General features: G+C 47.6%; 1 protein-coding gene across 3 annotated transcripts in view; it reads left to right on the top strand.

Annotated features, from left to right (window-relative positions):
* galnt16 (polypeptide N-acetylgalactosaminyltransferase 16) overlaps positions 1-19113 on the top strand; it is a 139172-nt gene that overhangs the window by 99023 nt on the left and 21036 nt on the right. For all 3 annotated transcript variants that reach the window (XM_033026641.1, XM_033026640.1, XM_033026642.1), the window contains 5 exons: positions 2826-2913; positions 7742-7826; positions 10589-10692; positions 15962-16088; positions 17686-17778. In XM_033026641.1, the coding sequence (XP_032882532.1) occupies positions 2826-2913; positions 7742-7826; positions 10589-10692; positions 15962-16088; positions 17686-17778 (497 nt within the window). The remainder of the gene's footprint in view (positions 1-2825; positions 2914-7741; positions 7827-10588; positions 10693-15961; positions 16089-17685; positions 17779-19113) is intronic.

Genomic DNA, 19113 nt, shown 5'->3' with positions numbered 1-19113 from the left:
GAAAAGGCTCTATCCCCTCTGAGCTTCCGCTTAGACCTTGGTACCTCAAGGAGCAGCTGATCAGCTGACCTGAGGCACCGGGCAGGAGCATATAGGTGGAGCAGCTCAGAGAGGTAAGGCGGGGCGAGCCCATCCAATGTTAACCCGCTCATTCCTGGGATAATTCTTGTAAACCTCCTCTGGATCCCCTCCAGAACCAGCACATCCTTCATCAGATTATGGGGCCCAAAATTACTCACGACAGCACAGTTTCGTTGTTGCACCCACAAACGCAAAGCAGTTTTCAGTGGGCGATCAGTCAGATCCTTTCCTCTCTTCATTCCTTCATTCACCTTTCACTTGCTCTCCTGGATGCTTTGTGGGTCGATACAGAGTGAGAACTGTACCTCGTGAGATTCAGATGCTTCCAGCATAGGAGAGAGAAAGCAGGATTTGCATGGCTACAGCATCTTCCATGATCTCCCCGTATTCCAAAATTGCTACTTGTCTTTGGATGTGGATTTACTGGTGTAATGATGGAAACCAAGCAGCAGTTTATACACAGCAGGATCAGTAATGTGATAACCTGATAACCTCTCTGTTTGGGAAGGAACTGCAGATGCTGGTTCAAACCGAAGATAGACACAAAAAGCTGGAGTAACTCAGCGGGTCAGACAACATCTCTGGAGAAAAGGAATAGGTGATGTTTCGGGTCGAGGCCCTTCTGTCTGACCCGCTGAGTTACTCCAGCATTCTGTGTCTAACCTCTCTGTGCGTTGTTGGTCGGAAAATATCCAAGCAATCAGGGTCGGCCCCTTGCTCAGGCTTCAGGAGTCATGACAGGACCTTGGATTAAAATAGATAGATAGATAGATAGATAGATAGATATAATTTATTTGCCACACAACCAGGGTTGGTGGAAATTTGGGTTGTCAGCAGCAGTACAATAATAAAGAACACACAATAAAACTGTAACACAAACATCCACCACAGCATTCATCACTGTGGTGGAAGGCACAAAAATTTGGCCAGTCCTCCTCCATTTCCCCCCCGTGTACAGGACCAGAGTCCAGTCAGTCCAGGATCGGCTCTTCCTCACCGGAGACCGCGGCTTTAAGTTGGCGTAGGCCGCAGGCCGGCGGTCGAGATTTAAAGTCTCCGCCGCAGCCAGAAGCACCGTAGACTGCAGGGCTGGCGGTCGAAGCTCCCCTCCAGGGATGATGGTAAGTCCATGCCGCACCCGCGGCAGAAGTTGGCCGCGGGCCGGCAGTGATGGCTTCTTCTTCCCCCGGGTCCCCCACGAGGGATCCCAGGCTGTAGACGCCGCACCAGCTGGAGCTGTGCAGACCGCGGCTTCAGGCTGCGACTTCAGGCTGCCGGCTGCCCCGGGCCAGCGAAACGGAGCGCTCCCCTCCAGCGAGCCCCAGCGAGGGTCGCCCGCTCCACGCTGAGAGTCCACGCTGCGCCCGCTGCTGAAGCCCCGGGCACGTCTCCGGGAAAGGCCGCGTCGATCCTTGATGTTAGGCCACGGGGGAGGCGACCTGGAAAAAGTCGCCTCTCCATGGAGGAGGCGACCAAAGCGGTTTCCCCCTTACCCCCCCACACCACCCCCCACACAAAACACACGAAGAAACACAAAATACACACTTTAAAACATACTAAAAAATAAAAAAAAGCTGGAAAAACTGACGCGCTGCTGACATGGCTGCACACAGAGGAGCGCCCCCTACAGAAAATATCACCTGCTAGCAATCCAGGGTTGTGGAGCTCTTTGGAGTTGGATGGGCCTAGACCAGGGGTGGGGAACCTGCGGCCTTAAGGCGATTAAGTGCGGCCTTTTAGAAACATAGAAACATAGAAAATAGGTGCAGGAATAGGCCATTCGGCCCTTCGAGCCTGCACCGCCATTCAATATGATCATGGCTGATCATCCAACTCAGTATCCTGTACCTGCCTTCTCTCCATACCCCCTGATCCCTTTAGCCACAAGGGCCACATCTAACTCCCTCTTAAATATAGCCAATGAACTGGCCTCAACTACCTTCTGTGGCAGATAAATTTGAATGAATCCAAATTTTGTAGAACAAATCCTTTTATTTTTATTAATATGTTTTTGTTCGTCTTTTATTATTTTTATTTTAATCTTAAAATGAACGCATTTAAAATACCAAAGAGTACAAGAAGGTTCAACGAAATAATCCTACATCTAATTGAAGTTTCTTGGATGCGGCCTTATTAGATTACAGCCAACACCATGCGGCCTTCCAACATGAAAAGGTTCCCCACCCCTGGCCTAGACCTTCCTGCCTTGGGGGGAGGGGTTCTACCAACGGCACAGTGTGTAGAGTCTTTACAACTCCTCCCCCTTCTGTCATGGGGTAGACTGACACTGATGATTCCCCTCACACCCCCCAATCATTGCACATCCCCCCAAGCCTTTCCACTCGTCACTTTAATTTCATGTTGCATGTATTTTGTGTTTTTATGACCGTTGGCAGATCAATTTACCTCCTGGGATAAATAAAGTTATATCTTATCGTATCTTCTGTCCACTCGGGTAACTGAGTTACCAGAGTGAGTGCAAGAGGTTCTATGTAATATTGAGCTAACGCCCTCCCTCAAACAGCAAAGATTTTCAGCTCGATCTTCGACTTGGTGTTGGTGTGATCTTGCCATGCAGAAACCAGCTGAGACAACACCTACACACGGAAGCAGCTGTTGGTTGCAATGTGCCTTGAGGGTGCAAGACAGCGCTTTCTGTCCTGCACTGAGGAGGACCCGCGGTTGTCTCCCTTTCCTGCATTAACGATGCTGACTGCACCTATGTTCTGCTCCCCGCCCCGCAGGATCACACGCGTGTGCTGAGCCCCATCATCGACGTCATAAGCCTGGACACCTTTGCGTACTTGGCTGCATCTGCTGACCTGAGGGGAGGTACAGAGTGTGTTTGCCTGCTCGTTATTTCCTTTCAGAGAAAACAAAGCCAAGAATGACCAGAGGCACCAGAGGCTGTGAGATGTGGAGAGGATGCTTCCACTGGTGGGAGAGTCTAGGACCAGAGGTCATAGCCTCAGAATTAAAGGGCTCTTTTTTAGAATGGAGGTGAGGAGGAACTTCTTTAGTCAGAGGGTAGTTAATCTGTGGAACTCATTGCCACAGAGGCCTGTGGAGGCCAAGTCAGTGGCTATTTCTAAGGCAGAGATAGACAAGTTCTTGATGAGAACGGGTGTCAAGGGTTATGGGGAGAAGGCAGGAAAATGGGATTAGGAGGCAAAGATCAGTCATGATTCAATGACGATGGGCTCGATGGGCTAAATGGCCTAATTCTACTCCTATAACTTGTGAACGTGTGACTGCAGATGCTGGCATCTGGAGCAAAACAAGTGCTGGAGGAACTCAGTGAGTCAGGCAGCATCTGCGGAGGGAAATGGACAGATGCTGGCTGGCCTGCTGAGCTCCTCCAGCAGTTTGTTTTTTGCTAAGAATGGTCAGGTTCAAGTGTTGTTTTCAGATGGTCAGGTGTAAGTGTGTTCTGGCTGATCCAAGAGTGGCCTTTGTAATGGACGATAATGGAAAAAATGGATAAAAACAATTTTAATCTACCCATCCTGGATGCCCATTGCTGCGTGATGCTGATTACACCTCCAATACAAAGCCGACCCATTCCTTGGTGCCCAAATGAGGAGGTTGAATGCATCTCAAATGTTTTTGTTTCCAGTCTCACTGAACCTGGAATATGCAATTGATTGCAGACGTCTGTCCACCATATGGCTCATTCATTGAAACCCTATGTTCTTCCCTCTTGCCAGTTCCTTCAAATTCAGTAGTCATTGTTAGCACCCTTACACACCCACCCCACCCCCCCTTCTCACTTCCTCTCCTCTCCTCTTCTCTCCTCTCCTCTCCTCTCCACTCCACTCCACTCCACTCCACTCCACTCCACTCCACTCCACTCCACTCCACTCCACTCCACTCTCCGCTCCGCTCTCCTCCGCTCTCCTCCCCTCCCCTCTCCTCTCCTCTCCTCTTCTCTCCCCTCCCATCCCCTCTCTCCCCTCTCCTCACCTCTCCCCTCCTTTCCTTTCCCCTCTCCTCTCCCCTCCCATTCCCTCACACCTCCTCTCCTCTCCTCTCCCCTCCCCTTTCCTCTCCTCTCCTCTCTGATGAGTATGGGTAAGGAGTTCTGAGATGGCAGACTTGCATTTAGTGTCAATTCTGCATTTAGTTGGATGGTGGCTGATCTGTACCTCCATCAGTGGGAATGGCAATACCTCCTTCAGTTACTAGCCAGTGAACCTCCCCTATCCTTATGTTAGCTGGGATGTCCCTCTGTCAGTTACTCAAGGGGTCAGGCAACATCTGTGGAGAACATGGATAGGTGACGTTTCAGGTTGGGACCCTTCTTCATGAAATCTGAAATGTTACCTATCCACGTACTGCTGAGATGCTGCCTGACCCACTGAGTTACTCCACCACTTTGTGTGTTCTCCTGGGCAGATGGAATCCCTTCCTCGCCACATTCCTAGAGTCATAGTCATACTCAAAAAGCACTGAAACAGGCCCTTAATCCCAACCTGTTCATGTCTACCAGGTTGTCGACCTGAGCTAGTCCCATTTGCCAATGTTTGGACGATTTCGCACTAATCCTTTCCTACTCATGGATCTGTTGTAATTATACCCACCTTATCATTTTGTCCGGCAACTCATTCCACACATTCACCATCCTCTGAGTGCAAAATTCCCCTTTATGTCTTTGAATGAATGAATGAATAAGTTTATTGGCCAAGTATTCACATACAAGGAATCTGCCTTAGAATTTCCCCTCAAACATGTGCCCTCTAGTTTTTGATTCCTCTATCCTGGGTAACAGTCTGCAACCATCACTTTTTCAATGCCCCTCATAATTTTATACACCTCTATCAGGATCCCCTTATCCTCCTACACCCAGCGAGAAATGACCCAGCCTATCCAACATCTCCCTGTATCTCAAACCCTCCAGCCTCAGTGACATCATTGTGAAATGTTCAGCTAAACAGCTGAAGTTTGCTGTTAGATCAATGCATCAGTCAAAAGATTCCACTTCTATTCTCCACATATGAAACAGATGAGAATGCTGTGGTCTATGAGAACTGCTCGTTCAGTTTAGTTTATTGTCACGTGTGCAGCGGTACAGTGAAAACTTTTGTTGCGTGCTATCCAGTCAGCAGAAAGACAATACATGATTACAATCGAACCATTTACTGTGTACAGATACATGATGAGGGAATATCGTTTAGTGCAAGGTAAAGCCTGTAAAGTCCGATCAAAGATAGTCTGAAGGTCACCAAAGAGATAGATCGTTGTTCAGCACTGTTCTCTGGTTGTGGTAGGATGATTCAGTTGCCTGATAACAGCTGGGAAGAAACTGTCCGTGAATCTGGAGGTGTGCGTTTTCACACTTCTATATCTTTTGCCTGATGGGAGAGGGGAGAAGAGGGAGTGGCCAGGGTGCGATTCATCCTTGATTATGCTGCTGGCCTTGCTGAGGCAGCGTGAGGTATAAATGGAGTCAATAGAAGGGAGGTTGGTTTGTGTGATGGTCTGGGCTGCGTCCACAATTAGCTGCAATTTCTTGTGGTCTTGGATGGAGCTGGTCCCAAACCAAGCTGTGATGCATCCTGATGAATGCTTTCTATGGTGCATCTGTAGAAGTTAAGGGTCTGTCCCACTTGGGCGACCTAATTGGCAAGTTTAGAAGAGTTTGAAAAAATGTCATGTTGAAGACCTCCTTCGACTATGTAGAAGGCCTCCATCGACCTCCTTCGATTATGTTGAAGACCAGCTTCGACTAGGTACGACTAGCTACGACTAACTTCAGGAAAATTGGACACCGAATAGTGGAGAGTGAAGACGACATCCTTCGGTCTCCTTCGACCTCCCTTCGACTATGACGAAGACTATCTACGACTACCTTTGACCACCTTCGACTACCCTCGATTACCTACGACGAACATGCCGACCTACTACAACCTACTACGACTAAACCTACGAGTAAAAAAAGTATCGATTTTTCCCATGGCGACCTTTTTTTACTCGCGGGCATTTTTTTAACATATTGAAAAAAACGGCGCGACCTAGCTGAGGCCTCGAGTACGCGGAGACCACTCTCGAGCATGAAGGAGAGTTACGAAGACCTCCTACAACCACGTGTCGACCATGCTACGAGTATGAGTCGAGGGCAAACTCGCCAGAACTCGCGGATTAGGTCGCCCAAGTGCGACAGGCCCTTTAGTGAGAGTTATAGGGACATGCCAAACTTCCTAAGCTTTCTAAAGAAGTGCTTCAATACCTGCTCAATGCTCTGAATGCCACAAACACTCTATTTTTAAGTTTTTACAGTATGTATAACAGTCAGCCCCAAGAATCTAAAGAACCAAATCCAACCAGTATGTTCTCTCAATGACATTTCTCTATGATTTGGACTTTAATTGGCTGTATGTGTGTTGATTTCCTTGCCGCTTGCAGTTGCTTGGTGTTGAGGAGTGATCCTAGATCTTGGGATGATCTTCTGGGGAAGATGAAAAAGCTTGGAATAATACAAAGTATCCACCCACGGTGGAGGAGAGGGCAGAGGGTGCAGGGAACAACACATTCAAGTAACACATCATCCTGACTTGAAAATATAGCTCTAGCCTTTCATCATCACGGGATCTGGATCCAGGAACCCCTTCCCCGTCAGCCCTTGTGGGAGTACCTCCACCAGAAGGATTGAAGAAGGCAACTCACCACCAGATTCTTAAGGGCAATTCAGGTTAGGCAATAAATGCTGGCCGTGCCAGTAATGCTCAAATCTTACAGCATGGTGGAGCAGCAGTAGAGTTGCTGCCTTACAGCGCTTGCAGCACCGGGGACTTGGGTTCGATCCCGACTACGGGTGCTGTCTGTACGGAGTTTATACATTCTCCCCATGACCTGCGTGGGTTTTCTCCAAGATCTCCAGTTTCCTCCCATATTACAAAGATGTACAGGTTTGTCGGTAAATTGGCTAGTGTGTGTCCCTAGTGTGTGTAGGATAGTGTTAATGAGCGGGTATCGCTGTTCGGTGTGGACCCGGTGGGCCGAAAGGCCTGTTTCCACGTTGTATCTCTAAAAAAAAAATGGACAGGAAGCACGATGCAAAGAGGGAGATACAAGTACCGAATACTTGAGCCAAGGCAATACTTCAGCTGTCTTTAGCAAGCTGATTCTCAGCAGCTATTCCTCCCAAGACTACAAGAAATTGCAGAGAGTTGTGGATGTAGCCCAATCCATCATGCATCTAGCCTTCCCCCCCATTTGCACTTGGTGCTGTCTATGTGCTGGAAAGCAGGCGACGTAAACAGGGACCACTTACACCCTGGTCATTCCCCTTTCTCCCATCTGTCATTGAGCAGATGAAGCAAAAGCCTGAACGCATGTATCACCAGAATCAAGAATAGCTCACTCATATCTGGCTTTTAAACAAACCTCTAAAGAGACTTGGAGTCCTGATACCTCATTGCAGCTGTTGCACTTGTTTCACCTGGTCTTTCCCTATAGCTATAATATTATATTCTGCACTCTCTATATATTTTTTTTGTATTACCTGTTGTACTCATGAGTGATAGTATTCACTTGTGGGATTATCTGCCTAGATAGCTAAACAAAGCTTTTCACTGTTTCTCAGTACACTTGACAATAATAAACTAATACCTATGCCAATACTGTATTCATCCTATTGTGCTTCCCCTCGCTCTTCCTGCAGGATTTGACTGGAGTTTGCACTTTAAGTGGGAGCAGATGTCCATTGAGCAGAAGATGGCGAGATCAGACCCAACTCAATCAATCCGGTGAGCAGTGGGTGAGATGGTGCCATTCATTCCAACTTTTGTTGGCCAAATGAATGTCACGGCAGCTGCAGTGCATCACAGCGGGTAATACTGTTGAATTAACTGCCTCCTCTGATGCCCCCAACAATCAACTTTAGTCAGGAGGAGAAAGAGAATGAACAGACTGGGAGTGTTACGTGGAACACATTCAAGTTCATCTTTAGTTTAGTTTAGAGATACAGTGCGTAAACAGGATCTTCGCCCCACGGAGTCCGCACCGACCAGCGATCCCCGCACAATAACACTATCCTACACACACAATGGACAATTTATACCAAGCCAATTTACATACAATCCGGTACGTCTTTGGAGTGTGGGAGGAAACTGAAGATCTCGGAGAAAACCCACGGAGTCACGGGAAGAATGTACAAACTCCATACAGACAGCACCCGTAGTCGGGATCGAACCCGGAACTCCGACGCTGTAAGCGCTGTAAGACAGCAACTCTACCGCTGCGCCACTGTGCCACCCCGTGTCGATCTCTTTACCATCGATGCCCAACATTTTCACTGATCTGACGTGTTCTGGAACCCTGTCCTTGCATTAAACCTGGGACATTTTCATAATTTTGGCACGTCACCCCATCAACTTCCTCTTTCTTTGGGGAAAAGAGCCCCAGTTTGTTCAACTTTACCTGATGCGAGACCTCTCCTCACTGCTATCATTCTTTCACAGTGCCATGTGCCATTTTTCATTATGACAAAGACTGGGAGATGCTGCTGCACCCGCTGAGTTTCTCCAGCATTTTTGTGTACCTTCGATTTTCCAGCATCTGCAGTTCCTTCTTAAACAGCCTTCTCCACCACTCTGTTTACCTGTGTAGCTCTTTCAGGGATCTAAATACTTGTATTCCAAGGTCCTTTTCTACAATGCTCTCTATAAAAACGTTCTCTCTCTCTCACTCCCTAACAAGCTCAATGCGTTCTACGCACTCTTTGATAGGGAGAACACTGATGTGCCTTCCCGAGCCCCCATAGCCCCTGATGGTATTACAATCATAGTCACTGAGGCCGATGTCAGAAGATCCTTCAGGGGGGTGAACTCTCTGAAAGAATCTGGACCTGATGACCTAGTCGTGTCCTTAAAACCTGTGCAGACCAACTGAGTTTTTGCAGGACATCTTCTACCTTTCATTACTGAGGTCTGAGGTTCCCATCTGCTTCAAGAGGGCATCAATGATACCAGTGCCCAAGAAGAGTAAGGTGTGCGTGTGCCTCAATGACTATCGAGCGGTGGCACTGACGTCCGTGGTGATGAAGTGCTTTGAGAGGTTGGTTATGACGCAAATCGACTCCTAGCTCAACAAGAACCTCGACCAGGACTGTATAACCGGACACAGTCCATAAAATTGTCTTTCCTTTCTGTCCTGTAGCCAGGCCCCGTCTATTCCATTCCTTATCCCTGTAGACTGTAAACTAATTGGCCTGCGGTTTTCGGCACTTGTCCAATGTTTACGTTCCCGTTTGAAACCCGGCAGTTCTCCCAAACGAAACTATTTGCACATATTCCCACTCTTCTGCCTTACAGTTTGTCTTCCTCGCGCCAGTTTCCTGATAAATCATGAGGTAGTAATTGTGTAATATTACCATCGTTATCTGTGAACTAATTGTGTGCAAATGTTAGAGGCACTATTCCTGCCTGAAGAAGTCTGAATAAGGGTCTCGATCCAAAACATCACCTATCCCTTTTCTCCAGAGATGCCATCTGACCCGTTGAGTTGCTCCAGCTCTTTATGTCTATCTCTGAACTTTATCTTTCTGTAGAATACTTTTGCTATTTTAAATATGTTTCTAAATAAGTTCTTTTAGTGATTTTTCAATTGCTTTAATTATATTTTAGACATTTCCTAACTCCCTGATTAACCTCAATAATTAAATTAACCCTATGATTATCTTTCCACTGAAATTGTTGTGATTCTTTTTGCCTTTCTTTTATTGTAACATAATTTAAACTATTTCTATTGATCAATGCTTTGTCAATTGTGATGATTTATTCTTGCTTTTCATTTGATAGATTTCTCCTGGATCCTAATTGATTATTTATTTTATGGTTTCATGCTGCTATTCTATTTTTCCCTTCTGGTTTAGTTTAATTTAGTTCAGAGATCCAGCACAGAAACAGGTTCTTCACCCCACCGAGTCCACATTGACCAGCGACCCCTCCACATTGACCAGCGATCCCTGCACATTTGCACTACCCTACACACACTAGGGACAGTTTTACATTCATACCAAGCCAATTAACCGAAAAACCTGTACGTCTCTGTAGTGTGGGAGGAAACCGGAGCAGCCGGAGAAAACCCACGAGGAGAACATCCAAATTCTGTACCGACAACACCTGTAGTTGAGATCGAACCCGGGTCTCTGGCGCTGTAAGGCAGTAGTTCTACCGCTGCGCCACCGTGCCGTCCATATTGAAATTGTTTCAGTTTATACCCCTTCATTTCATTTTCACCCCCTTAAAAACAGCAAATGTTTTTTTGGTCCTCACATTCCTTATATTTCCTTACAATATTCAGTCCATCGAGTTCATGCCGATACTCATCCTGGTTCATTTCCAATTAACCCTCTCCTTTCCACTGTTCTCCTGTGCCACTTATTTAAGGTTTAAATTCTCCCATTGAGTGGTGAACCTCATGCTGGATTGTCTGGTATGGGCTTTGAAACCCATAGCCCTTCAGCGCCACTGAGCCACGGCTAACTATCTCTGCTTTATCTCTACAGCACCCCTGTTATCGCTGGAGGGATCTTTGTCATCAATAAATCCTGGTTTAACCATCTTGGAAAATACGACACGCAAATGGACATATGGGGCGGTGAAAACTTTGGTGAGAGTGCTTGCCTGTTTTGCTTGGTTTAGTGGGTGCCTACAACACAGGATTGTAGCAGTCAGGTTATGGAGAAAATATTCCAAGATAATCTCATCCGCTATTCATCTATCACCATGGGGTGATTTGTTTTCAAATGAGAGAGCAATCGGTCTGTTTCACCTCTGATACTCCCGCACATCCTCAGTGCTACACATATCAGCTGGGCGGCATAACATGGGCGGCACGGTGGTGCAGCGGTAGAGTTGCTGCCTCACAGCGCTTGCAGTGCCGGAGACCCAGGTTCGATCCTGGCTACGGGTACTGTCTCTACGGAGTTTGTACGCTCTCCCCGTGTGGAGTTTGCATGTTTTTCAGTGACCGCGTAGATTTTCTCTGGGTGTTCCAGCTTCCTCCCATATCCCAGAGATGTGTAGGTTTGTAGGTTTATTGGCATCAGTAAACTACTTCTAGTATGTAGGGGGTGGATGAAAAAATGGGATAATATAAGACAAATGGGAACAGGTGGAATGTGAAATGGTCTGTGTGGACATGATAGCCTGAAGGGCCTGTGTCCATGCTATATCTTTTAATCAATCAATCACTCAATCACTCAATCAATAAAGTATGACAGACTCAAAATGCTGGAGTAACTTGGCGGATTAGACAGCATCTCTCCTCAGACAAGACAACACGGAGACACAGCAGTAGAGTTGCTGCCTTACATCGCTTACAGCACCAGAGACCCAGGTTCGATCCCGACAATGGTCGCAGTCTGAACGGAGTATGTACGTTCTCCCCGTGACCGTGTGGATTTTCTCCGAGATCTTTGGTTTCCTCTTGCATTCCAAAGACGTACAGGTTTGTAGGTTAATTGGCTTGGTGTAAATTTAAATTGTCCCTGGTGCGTGTCGGACAATGTTAATGTGTGGGGATCGCTGGTCGACGCAGACTAGGTGAGCCAACGGGCCTGTTTCCGCGCTGTATCTCTAAACTAAACTAAACAATGTATGACAGTTTCATGCTTATATCAGGTTACAGATGAACAGCACAACGCTGAGCATGAAAACTCTGCTGGCCACGTTTCAACTTGAACCACCCCGTCCAGTCATTACCCCAGGACCCACCAATCCACGCTTGCTTCCAGGGCAAACTCTCCATTTTTAATTCACATCCATATATTCATAATTCTTCCTGGCCACTCCCTCCCCCTCCCCCTGTGGGCTCCTTGAGCACGCACCCCACTGAGATCACCTTGTGTCCAAGCCGTACTCAACCCACCATGCGATGCCTCTGGTTTCAGCTCCCAAGAGCGACACATTCCTCCCTGAAAGGCTACACCTCCTTTCCCCTCCTGTTAGGCACTACTTGCATCCCATCTCTTTGACCAAGCTTTAGTCCCGGATTCTAGAATCTCATGTCAATTTATGAAGAGCTTGGACAGGACAATAGGGTTAGGAGGGAGAGATAGATCAGCCATGATTGAATGGACAAAGAGCAAAAAAAAAGGCCATTCAGCCCACCAAGTCCCTGCCGATCATGTACCAATCCCATTTACTAGAACTTGGTTTATAGCCTTTTATGTCTTGGCGATAGGAAGGAACTGCAGGTGCTGGTCTACACTTGAAGATAGACACAAAATGCTGGAGTAACAGCAGGACAGGCAGAATCTCTGGAGAGAAGGAATGGGTGACGTTTCAGTTCGAGACCCTCCTTCAGACTAAGAGTCAGGGGAGAGGGCACTCTCATCGGAGAGAGGAGGAGAACTGTCTTGGTGATGTCTTGGCCATTCTAGCCAGAGTATCTGCCTCCACCTCGCACTCAAGAAGTGCATGCTATACTCCAATTACCATCTTGGTGAACCATTCTTCCTCAGATCGTGTCTCAGCCTCTTACCTGTAATCTTCAAACAAAGTTGTTTCAGGAATATCGACACAAAATGCTCGAGTAACTCAGCGGGTCAGGCAGTATCTCTGGAGGGAAGGAATATTGGTTGTCGTTGTCCATTGCTTTTGAAGCTGCCGGTTACAATGAGATTAATATCCATAACAAAATAAATATTTCATCAGGTCATAGGTGATGGTTAAAATTAGTTCTTTCAGCCCATCAAGTCTACTTCGCCATTCAATCATGGCTGATCTGTCTCTCCATCCTAACCCCATTTTCCTACCTTCTCCCCATAACCTCAGGCACCCATGCTAATCAAGAATCTATCTATCTCTGCCTGAAAAATATCTATTGACGTGGCCTCCACAGCCTTCTGTGGCAAAGAATTCCACAGATTCACCACCCTCTGACTAAATAAATTCCTCCTCATTTCCTTCCTAAAGGAACGTCCTTTAATTCTAAGGCTAGTGGAAACATCTTCTCCACTTCCACTCTATCCAAGCCATCGAGAAGGGATCTGAGGAAGAGCAACATCAACCAGAGGGTGTTTGAATGTAGAACGCAATACCTGAAGAGGTCATGGAGGCGGGACAATAATCAACCTAAACCTATCCTTCCACGTTTAAATATCCAGACGAGTTCTTGAATTGCCATGGTTACGGGGAAAATGGTGGTCAACGGGATTATTGTTGACAGGTGCTTGATGGTTGGTATGGAGGTGCTGGGCTGAAGGGCTTGCGTCTGTGCTGTAATGCTCTGTTACATTCCCTTCACTCGTAGTATGCAGCTGAGTTGGAAAATTGAGGTATCTTGCTTGTGTGGAAGATTGAAACCAGAAGACACTGCTGTGCTCAATCCCAAACTATGAATGAATGAATGAATGAATGAATGAATGAATGAATGAATGAATGAATGAATGAATACTCTTGTCACATGTGACCAGTCACAGTGAAATTCTTTGTTTTGCATACACTAGGTATCACCACATAAAGGGCACCGACAGTTACAAAATATCCCGCACCAGGTTCTCCGTTGTTCACCCACCCCCTCCCTCATGGTGGTCCCCCCACGCTAGGTCCTCCTTTATTCCTCTCCTCCCTCATGGCAGCCCCCCCCCCCCCCCCACGCTGGATAGTGCGAGCCATTTTATAGGCACCCCGCAGATTACAACAGGGGTCCTTCCATTCCTGAGATCAGTCTGCAATCTGGACTGCTCATGAATTGGACATAAACAAAATCAGTGTGTGGGAGGGGGGGGGGGAGGATGATGCCAGCAATCGATTGATTCACTCCAGTATGAATACAGTGTCAGAGTTATACAGCATGGAAAGAGGCTCTAAAGAGTCGACCTGAGCTAGACCCATTTGCCTGTGTTTGGCTCATATCCCTCTAAATCTTTCCTACCCATGTACCTGTCCAAATGTCTTTTAAATCCTGTAATTGTACCCGCATCTACTACTTCCTCTGGCATCTCGTTCCATGTACCTCTGTGTGAAAACGTCACCCCTCCGGTCCACTTTCAAACTTTCCCCTCTCACTTACACCTAACCCCTCAAGTTTTCCCAGTCCAACACCCTTGGAAAAAGACTGTGACCATCCACCTACCTATGTCCCTCATGATTTTATAAAGCACTACCAAGTCACCAATATATATAACTGTTAACCCTCAAGTCCAGGCAGAATCCTGGTGAATCTTTTCTGTCATCCTCTCTAGTTTAATAACATCCCTCCTATAGTGTGGTGACCAGAATTGCACACAATATTCTAGGTGCAGTCTCACCATTGTATTGTACGGCTGCACTCTTGAAATGTAGTGATAAGGCTCGGAAATAGGCCCACCGGGTCCGCACCGACCAGCGATCCCCGCACATTAACACTATCCTACACACACTAGGGACAATTTACATTTTTACCAAGCCAATTAAACTACAAACCTGTACGTCTTTGGAGTGTGCGAGGAAACCGAAGATCTCGGAGAAAACCCACGCAGGTCACGGGGAGAACGTACAAACTCCATAAAGACAGCACCCGTAGTTGGAATCGAACTCGGGTGTTTGGCACTGTAGAGTAGGAGTAGTAGCAAAGAGTAGGAGTAAACGGGTCCTTTTCACAATGGCAGGCAGTGACTAGTGGGGTACCGCAAGGTTCAGTGCTGGGACCCCAGCTATTTACAATTTATATTAATGATCTGGATGAGGGAATTGAAGGCAACATCTCCAAGTTTGCGGATGACACTAAGCTGGGGGGCAGTGTTAGCTGTGTCCTATGCTAGGAGACTGCAAGGTGACTTGGATAGGCTGGGTGAGTGGGCAAATGTTTGGCAGATGCAGTATAATGTGGATAAATGTGAGGTTATCCACTTTGGTGGCAAAAACAGGAAAGCAAACTATTATCTAAATGGTGGCCGATTAGGAAAAGGGGAGATGCAGCGAGACCTGGGTGTCATGGTACACCAGTCATTGAAAGTAGGCATGCAGGTGCAGCAGGCAGTGAAGAAATGGTATGTTAGCTTTCATAGCAAAAGGATTTGAGTATAGGAGCAGGGAGGTTCTACTGCAGTTGTACAGGGTCTTGGTGAGACCACACCTGGAGTATTGCGTACAGTTTTGGTCTCCAAATCTGAGGAAGGACATTATAGCCATAGAGGGAGTGCAGAGAAGGTTCACCAGACTGATTCCTGGGATGTCAGGACTTTCATATGAAGAAAGACTGGAAAGACTTGGCTTATACTCGCTAGAATTTAGGAGATTGAGAGGGGATCTTATAGAAACGTACAAAATTCTTATGGGGTTGGACAGGCTAGATGCAGGAAGATTGTTCCCGATGTTGGGGAAGTCCAGGACAAGGGGTCACAGCTTAAGGATAAGGGGGAAATCCTTTAGGACCGAGATGAGAAGAAACTTTTTCACACAGAGAGTGGTGAATCAGAGGGTAGTTGAGGCCAGTTCATTGGCAATATTTAAGAGGGAGTTAGATGTGGCCCTTGTGGCTAAAGGGATCAGGGGGTATGGAGAGAAGGCAGGTACGGGATACTGAGTTGGATGATCAGCCATGATCATATTGAATGGCGGTGCAGGCTCGAAGGGCCGAATGGCCTACTCCTGCACCTATTTTCTATGCATCTATGTAAGTGCTGTAAGGCAGCAACTCTACCACTGCTCCACCGTGCCAACCCAGTGAGTGACGTTTAGGGGGAGGTCCAGTGCCTGAGTGATTTAGGGTGTGGTGTGATGGTGGGCTGATCCATTTGGGAGGGATTGATGATTTTCCCTGCTCCTGCCACGGGAGCCCGAGGACTGTGGTCACCCAGCAGCCTGGGCCACGGCTGCCCATCGAGTGGGTGGCAGGCAGCTCCTGCAGCCTGACTGCTCATCGCTCTCACTGACCCTCTGCTCCCTTCCAGAGCTGTCGTTTCGTGTCTGGATGTGCGGAGGAAGTCTGGAGATTGTTCCCTGCAGCCGCGTTGGCCACGTCTTCCGCAAGCGGCACCCGTACGACTTCCCCAAGGGCAACGCTCTCACCTACATCAGGTCAGCATGAAGGGCACCCCCCTCCACTAGCGACAACCCCTGGCATGTGCGACTTAATCGGGAGCAGGGGTTAGGCAAGGCTGCAGACCATCCAACATTGGTCCCTGGCCCGCAACAGGCCAAGTCCAATGTCAACCCAGTCCAGTGAAGGTCTACATCCAGTCACGCCTTTCATCCAGTGATTGCCCTCCATCCCATGACTGCCCTCCATCCAGTGATGGCTCCACATCCAGTGACGACCCTGTATCCAGTGGTGACACCTCACCCAGTGACTGTCCTCCTTTTAGTGATCACAGCATCCAGTGACTGTCCTCCACCCATGATCACAGCATCCAGCGACTGCCCTCCATCCAGTGACGACCCTATATCCAGTGACGGCTCCACATCCAGTGACGATCCTGTATACATGACTACCCCACATCCAGTGAAGCTCGATGTCCAGTGACAGGCCCATATTCAATGACGGCTCCATCTAGTGACAGATCTCCCGCTCGTCCAGTGACGGCCCCATGCCCAGCAGCTGATCATGTAAAGATCTTACAGGCAGCGTGTGAAGTCCATCAGTACAAAAAGAGGATGCTGGAAACACAGCAGGTCAAGCAGCATCTGTGGAGGGAGAATCAGAGTTAACATTGCAGCTCAATGATTCCCCTGGTGAAATGGCATCACCCATTACACATGGGCATTGTCCTCTCTCGCCAGATGTTGCTTTGCCTCCTGAATATCTCCAGAATTTACTGTTCGCATTTCAGATTTCCAGCAGCTGCAGGTTTTTTTGCTTTATATCGAAACTAAAAAATCTAAATAATGTTGTCTGAGCAATTTAAAGGTGGAGAATAGTCTGGGACGCAGGTTAAAATGGGAATGTCATAACTCTACCGCTGAGCCACCGTGCCGCCCCAGTGAGTGACGATTAGGGGGAGGTCCAGTGCCTGAGTGATTTAGGGTGATCCATTTGGGAGGGATTGATGATTTTCCCCTGCTCGTGGCCGATCTGGTGATGGCTCTAGTCTGAAATGTGCCCGACATTCAGGAAGTGATAGACACAAATTGCTGGAGTAACTCAGCGGGACAGGCAGCATCTCTGGAGAGAAGGAATGGGTGATGTTTCGGGTTGAGAAACGCCACCCCTTCCTTCTCTCCAGAGATGCTGCCTGTCTCGCTGAGTTACGGGGCTCTCCCACTGTACGAGCTAATTCCCCTGATTCGAACTCGGAGAATTACGGTAATAGCCGCTTGTAGGTACTCGGGGCTCTCATTGACATTTTTCAACATGTTGAAAAATCTTCACGGGTCTTCACGAGCTTACCGCGTTTCTCGAGTACCTGCCGTTAGCGTTACGAGCCGCTAAGAGACATCCCGAGCTCCGACGTACCCGCTACCTACATTCTACGTGCTTACCACGAGTTTGATTTTTTTTTAAACTCGGGAGAGCTCTTGAATTAGCTCGTACAGTGGAACAGCCCCTTAACTCCAGCATTTTGTGTCTATCCGGTTTAAACCAGCATTTGCAGTCGCTTCCTACATATTGAGTAAGTGATCATACCTTGGTCTTTCTTGATGCTTGAAGTTGCTTTATTTTGTGCACCCATTGAAGGAACACCAAACGCACTGTGGAGGTGTGGATGGATGAGTACAAGACGTACTACTATGAAGCTCGGCCCTCTGCTGTGGGCAAGGCCTACGGGAAGTAAGTCTGTCAAGTCCTTTCCTTCATTCTCTCTGCCTCTTTCTTCCCAAATAATTTATCAACATCTCCCTCAGTGGATCTACCTCAGCACGGTGGCATACCGGTGGAGTTGCTGCTTTACAGCGCTTGCAGCACCGGAGACCCGGGTTCGATCCCGACTACGGGTGCTGTTTGTACGGAATTTGTACATTCTCCCCGTCATCGCGTGGGGTTTTTCCGAGATCTTCGGTTTCCTTCCACACTCCAAAGACGTACAGGTGTGTAGGTTAATTGGCTTGGTATAAGTGTAAATTGTCCCTAGTGGGTGTAGGGTAGTGTTAATGTGCGGGGATCGCTGGTCGGTGTGGACTCGGTGGGCCAAAGGGCCTGTTTCCGCACTGTATCTCAAAACTAAACTAAACTAAACATTAACTTGCCCAAAGCACAGCCACGATTAGTTTTGTGGAACATCATCAGGGTTGTTCAACAGCAGTGATGTGATAATCCTTTCTCCCAGTGTGAGGTCCGGCATCCCTTGCCAGTTCCTCTGCAACCCCGCAGTGTGGTGTTTGAGGGACTGAACCTTAGCAACTTTGGCAGTGCAGCACACCCACGGCACTGCAGACCCATTGGGTAGGTTGCTATGGCCTTCTGCATCTAGGGGCGAGAGTTAACCAAGCCTTATTGTGAGGGTAGGCCCCAATCCCATCTTCCTGTCCTAGCCTTGCTGCTCTTTCTCCAGGAGCTGTCAGAAAGCTCAAACAAGAAGGCACTGGAAAAATCCAGTCCATTCAGGGAGAGCAATGCTCGGACATTGTCATCTTTCAAAAGGTGCAGACAGGAAAGCACCAATGGGGTGGCACGGTGGCGCAGCGGTAGAGTTGCTGCCAGCCAGAGACGCAGGTTCAATCCTGACTACGGGTGCTGTCTGTAAGGAATTTGTACATTCTCCTCGTGAATCGCATGGGTTTTATCCCAGTTCTGCCGTTTCATCCCACACTACAAACACGTACAGGTTTGTAGGTTAATTGGCTTTGTTTAAATGTATAAATGTAAAAATTGTCCCTGGTATGTGTAGGATAAGTGTTAATGTGCGGGGATCGCTGGTCGGTGTGAATTCGGTGGGCCGAAGGGCCTCTTTCCGCGCTGTATTTTTAAACTAAACTAAAGGTAGCTCCACGTCCAGCGAGCTGCAGTGTTGCAGCCATTGGCTGACTGTTCAGACCATAGTTGTTCCGGAGGTTATGTTTGTAGACAGTAATGAATTTTATAAATCTTTTTATGACATAGTTACTCCACGATTACAGAAAATGTATACATATGCTTTTAAAGAGCAAAGCTTACCTGAAACACTAG

Source organism: Amblyraja radiata, chromosome 9, assembly GCF_010909765.2.
Source record: "Amblyraja radiata isolate CabotCenter1 chromosome 9, sAmbRad1.1.pri, whole genome shotgun sequence".
NCBI classification, from domain to species: Eukaryota; Metazoa; Chordata; class Chondrichthyes; order Rajiformes; family Rajidae; genus Amblyraja; species Amblyraja radiata.
Note: the sequence above shows the minus strand (reverse complement) of the source record. Positions and strands in the feature narration are given on the sequence as shown.